Source organism: Mandrillus leucophaeus, unplaced genomic scaffold (assembly GCF_000951045.1).
Source record: "Mandrillus leucophaeus isolate KB7577 unplaced genomic scaffold, Mleu.le_1.0 Scaffold104, whole genome shotgun sequence".
Lineage (NCBI taxonomy): Eukaryota > Metazoa > Chordata > Mammalia > Primates > Cercopithecidae > Mandrillus > Mandrillus leucophaeus.
In genome coordinates this window covers 544,788-550,487 of record NW_012098543.1, presented here as the reverse complement: position 1 = coordinate 550,487, position 5,700 = coordinate 544,788, and the positions used below count along the sequence as shown (strand labels likewise).

General features: G+C 49.8%; 1 protein-coding gene across 1 annotated transcript in view; it reads right to left on the bottom strand.

Annotated features, from left to right (window-relative positions):
* The window catches only part of NLRP12 (NLR family, pyrin domain containing 12), a 35,685-nt gene that overhangs the window by 4,376 nt on the left and 25,609 nt on the right, over positions 1–5,700 (bottom strand). The window contains exons 6-7 of the mRNA XM_011979578.1: positions 5,373–5,543; positions 2,493–2,663 (exon numbers count right to left, since the gene is read on the bottom strand). Of these exons, the coding sequence (XP_011834968.1) occupies positions 2,493–2,663; positions 5,373–5,543 (342 nt within the window). The remainder of the gene's footprint in view (positions 1–2,492; positions 2,664–5,372; positions 5,544–5,700) is intronic.

Sequence of the window (5,700 nt, the reverse complement as noted above, 5' to 3'; positions counted from 1 at the left end):
TTTTTTTTTTTTGTTTTTTGCTGGTGCCTTGATAAAAAAAAAATACACAAAATGTGTATTTTTGAGCATCTCTACCCACGTCTTGTACTAGTCACTGGGAGATACAGTGGGCATAGCTCCTACGCTTGTGGATGCCACCACACACACATATACACGAATGACAATTTTTTTTCTTTGAGATGGAGTCTCAGTCTTGTCATCCAGGCTGGAGTGCGGTGGCACAATCTCAGCTCACTGCAACCTCCGGCTTCCAGGTTCAAGCAATTCTTCTGCCTCAGCCTCCTGGGTACCTGGACATCAGGCATCTGCCACCATGCCCGGCTAATTTTTATATGTTTAGTAGAGACGGGGTTTCACCATGTTGGCCAGGCTAGTCTTGAACTCCTGACCTCAGGTCATCCTCCCACCTTGGCCTCCCAAAGTGCTGGGATTACAGGCATCAGCCGCGTGTGTGATTTGTTGTTGTTGTTGTTGTTTTTTGCTGGTGCCTTGATAAAAAAATGCACAAAATGTGTATTTTTTAGCACCTCTACCCACGTCTTGTACTAGTCACTGGGAGATACAGTGAGCATAGCTCCTACACTTGTGGAATGCCACCACACACACATATACACGAATTACAAATTTTTTTTTTTTTTTTTTGAGATGGAGTCTCTCTCTGCCGCCCAGGCTGGAGTGCAGTGGCACAATCTCGGCTCACTGCAACCTCTGGCTCCCGGATTCAAGCAATTCTTCTGCCTAAGCCTGCTGGGTACCTGGACGTCAGGCGTCCGCCACCACGTCTGGCTAATTTTTATATTTTTAGTAGAGACAGGGTTTCACCATGTTGGCCAGGCTAGTCTTGAACTCCTGACCTCAGGCCATCCTCCCACCTTGGCCTCCTAATGTTCTGAGATTACAGGCAGGAGCCACCTCACCCAGCCTTCAAATTTCAATAAGTGATGCTGAGGGGAAGTATGAGGTCATGTAGGATCATCAATCTAGGAAGCCAGATCTTAGCTAGGGATTAGAAAAGGTGTCCAGTTGGGTGTAATGGGTCACACCTGTAATCCCAGCACTTTGGGAGGCCAAGGCCAGAGGATCTCTTAAGGCCAGGAGTTTGACACCAGCCTAGGCAACAAATCGAGACCTTGTCCCTACAAAAAAATAAGTAAAAATTGGCCGGGCACGGTAGCTCACACCTGTAATCCCGGCACTTTGGGAGGCCGAGATGGGCAGATCACGAGGTCAGGAGATCAAGACCATCCTGGCTAACACGGTGAAACCCCGTCTACTAAAAATACAAAAATTAGCCGGACGTGGTGGCGAGCACCTGTAGTCCCAGTTACTCGAGAGGCTGAGGCAGGAGAATGGCGTGAACCCGGGAGTTGGAGCTTGCAGTGAGCCGAGATGGCGCCACTGCACTCCAGCCCAGGCGACAGAGCAAGACTCTGTCTCAAAAAAAAAAAAAAAAAAAGGAAACATTGGCCAGGTGTGGTGGCGTGTGCCTGCAGTCCCAGCTACTCAGGAGCCTGAGATGGGAGGATGGCTTCAGCCCAGGAGGTCGAGGGTACAGTGAGATATGATCACACCTCTGCACTCCAGTACTGGCGACAGAGCAAGACCCTGTCTCAAAGAAATACAAAGTAAAGAGTGTTCAGAAGAAAAATTGAACTTCTCTGGGCAAAGAGGGGACAGAGAGCAGAAGGCATGCCAGGGAACAAGAATTGCTTGTGCAAAGGGCCGTGTGTCAGAAAAATCCCCCCCTTTTTTTTTTTTTTTTTTTGACGGAATTTTGCTCTTGTTGCCCAGGCTGGAGTGCAATGACGCGATCTCAGCTCACTACAACCTCCACCTCCTGGGTTCAAGTGATTCTCCTGCCTCAGCCTCCTGAGTAGCTGGGATTATAGGCATGCACCACCATGCCTGGCTAATTTTCTCTTTTTGGTAGAGACAGGCTGTTTCACCATGTTGGTCAGGCTGGTCTCGAACTCCTGATCTCAGGTGATCCTCCCGCCTTGGCCTTCCAAAGTGCTGGAATTAACAGGTGTCAGCCACTGTGCCTGGCCAGAAAAATCCTTTTAAAAAACTAAGGTAGGCCGGGTGCAGTGGCTCATGCCTGCAATCCCAGCACTTTGGGAGGCCAAGGCGGGCAGATCATGAGGTCAGGAGATCGAGACCATCCTGGCTAACACGAGGAAACCACATCTTTACTAAAAATACAAAAAACTAGCTGGGCGTGGGGGCAGGCACCTGTAATCTCAGCTACTTGGGAGGCCAAGGCAGGAGAATTGCTTGAACCTGGGAGGTGGAGGTTGCAATGAGCCGAGATCGCGCCACTGCTCTCCAGCCTGGATGACAAAGTGAAACTCTGTCTCAAAAAAAAAAAAAAAAAAAGGCTGATGTAGTAGCTAGAGTTTAGGAGCAGAGGCAACCTGGCCTCCGTGATCCCAGGTGAGAGGGCTGCGTTCATGGTTTGGGACTCCTAGCGTGGTGAGCAAAACGGGACTCACCGGAGGGTCCGGAGCTTGCACGTGGGATGCCTGAGACTCTCACACAGCAGCAGCACCCCGGGGTCCCCCAGCTCATTCAGGCTCAGGTCCAGCTCTCTCAGGCTGTGGTTCACACTGAGAGTTGAGGCCAGCTCTTCACAGGCGGCAGCAGTGAGGTGGCAGATCTTCAGCCTGCACAAAGTCCAATTCAACAAGCATTATGGAGGCTTGCTTGCTCTTGTTTTTTTGAGACAGAGTCTCACTCTGTTGCCCAGGCTGGAGTGCAGTGGTGCAATGTCAGCTCACTGCAACCTCCACCTCCCGTGTTCAAGCGATTCTCCTGCCTCAGCCTCCCAAATAGCTGGGACTACAGGAGTGTGGCATCACGCCTGGCTAGGTTTTGGACTTTTAGTAGAGACAGGGTTTCTCGCCATGTTGGCCAGGGTGGTCTCGAACTCCTGATCTTGGGTGACACGCCTGCCTCAGCCTCTCAAAGGACTGGGATTACAGGCGTGAACCACTGTGTCCAAGCCCCCGGTCTTAACAGTAATGCATTTTCAGACAACCCAACTTAAAAATGGGCAAAAGGGCCGGGCGTGGTGGCTCACACATATAATCCCAGCACTTTGAGAGGCCGAGGCGGGCGGATCATCTGAGGTCGGGAGTTCAAGACCAGCCTGAGCAACATGGAAAAACCCCATCTCTACTAAAAATACAAAATTAGACTGGGCACAGTGGCTCATGCCTGTAATCCCAGCACTTTGGGAGGCCGAGGCAGGTGGATCACCTGAGGTTGGGAGATCGAGACCATTCTGGCTAACACGGTGAAACCCAGTCTCTACTAAAAATACAAAAAATTAGCTGGGCGTGGTGGCACATGCCTGTCATCCCAGCTACTCGGGAGGCTGAGGCAGGAGAATCACTCGAACCTGGTAGGCAGAGGTTGCCGTGAGCTAAGATCGTGCCATTGCACTCCAGCCTGGGCAACAAAAGTGAAACTCCATCTCAAAAATAAATAAATAAATAAAAATAAATGAGCAAAAGGCTTGAATACACATTTCTTCAAGGAAGGTGTTCAGATGGCCAACAAGCACCTGAAAAGATGCTCAATCTCAGTAATCACTGGGGAAATACAAATCAAAACCGCGAGATAGCATCTCATACCATTAGGATGCCTACTATTAAAAATAAATAGACTCCAGTCGGGCATGGTGGCTCACACCTGTAATCCCAGCACTTTGGGAGGCGGGCAGATCATGAGGTCAGGAGATTGAGACCATCCTGGCTAACACAGTGAAACCCCGTCTCTACTAAAAATACAAAAAAAAAGAAATTTGGGAGGCTGAGGCGGGAGGACTGGTTGATCCCAGGAGTTCCAGACCAGCCTGGTCAACATGGCCAACATGGTGAAACCCTGTCTCTACTTAAAAAATAAAAGGAAAAAAAGAAAAATTAGTTGGCGTGGTAGCACACACTTGTAGTCCCAGCTACTTGGGAGGCTGAGGCAGGAGGATCGCTTGAGCCCCAGAGGTCGAGGCTTCAGAAAGTTGATATCACGCCATTGCACTCAAGCTTTTGTGAGTCAATGAGACCTTGTCTCGAAAAAAAAAAAAAAAAAAGTTCAAGATGGTTCCTGCAAATCAGACTGGGACAGAACAAGAAACAAAACTGGGGAAGATGGTACATTTTATGTTGCATGTATTTGACCACAATTACATTTACTTTTTATTTTATTATGTATTTTTTGAGACAGGGTCTCACGCTGTCACCCAGGCTGGGGTACAGTGGCTTGATCACAGCTCACTGCAGCCTTGGCCTCCAAGGCTCCTGAATACCTGGGACTCCAGGCACATACCACCCACCCCAGCTAATTATGTTTATTTTTTTGTAGAGATGAAGTCTCACGGGTTCCCAGGGTGCTCCTGAGCTCCTGTGCTCAAGTCATTCCAGAGGGTTGTGATTACAGGCGTGAGCCACCGCGCCTGGCCCTTCCGAATAGTTTTGATCCACAGTTGATGAAATTCACGAATGCAGAACCCATGGACACAGAGGGCTGACTGTGCCTCATTGGCATGAAGTACTTTCGTGGTATCGGGCAACCATCACTGCCATCCATCTCTGGAACTTTTTCTTTCTTTTTTTTTTTTGAGACGGAGTTTCGCTTTTGTTGCCCAGGCTGGAGTGCAATGGCACGATGTTGGCTCACCGCAACCTCCACCTCCCAGGTTCAAGCGATTCTCCTGCCTCAGCTTCCTGAGTAGCTGGGATTACAGGCATGCACCACCACGCCCACCTAATTTTGTATTTTTAGTAGAGACGGGGCTTCTCCGTGTTGGTCAAGCTGGTCTCAAACTCCAGACCTCAGGTGATCCGCCCGCCTCGGCCTCCCAAAGTGCTGGGATTACAGGTGTGAGCCACCACACCCGGCCCATCTCTGGAACTTCTTCGTCTTCCCAAATGGAACCTCTGTTCCTGTTAAATGGTAACTCCCCATTTCCTCCTCTTCTAGGCCCTGGCAGCTACCATTCTACTTTGTTTTTTGAGATGGAGTCTCACTCTGTCACCATGGCTGGAGTGCAGTGGCGTGATCTTGGCTCACTGCAACTTCTGCCTCCCAGCTTCAAGTGATTCTCTTGCCTCAGCCCCCTGAGTAGCTGTGATTACAGGCATGTGCCACCACACCTGGCTAATTTTTATATCTTTAGTAGAGACGGGGTTTTGCCATGTTGGCCAGGCTGGTCTCAAACTCCTGACCTCAGATGATCTGCCCTCTTCGGCCTCCCAAAGTGCTGGGATGACAGGTATGAGCTGCTGCACCCGACCTGTGGATGCATTTTTATACCGTCATTCAATATGAAGAGATTTTCCATTTTATTATAGTTGACCCCAGGAGGAACTCACCACAAAGTCCGTAGTCTGCAGACTGGGTGCCTCAGTCCCTGGCACAGTAACCTCAGGCCCAAATCCTCCAGTGCATTTCCTGTCAGGTCCAACTCAACCAGATGTGGGTTAGTGCTGAGCACAGAAGCCAACTCTTGACAAGCCCCGGACTCCAGCTGACACTTCCTCAACCTTGGGAGGAAAGAGAGGTTGAAGGGGGGCGCCATCTTGCTTTTCTATGTCCTGATCACTCATGCCCCAGCCTGTTTATCTTATTATTTCGGAAAAGGTTCTTGCTCTGTCACCCAGGGTGAAGTTCAGCGGCGTGATATCAACTCAGTGAAGCCTC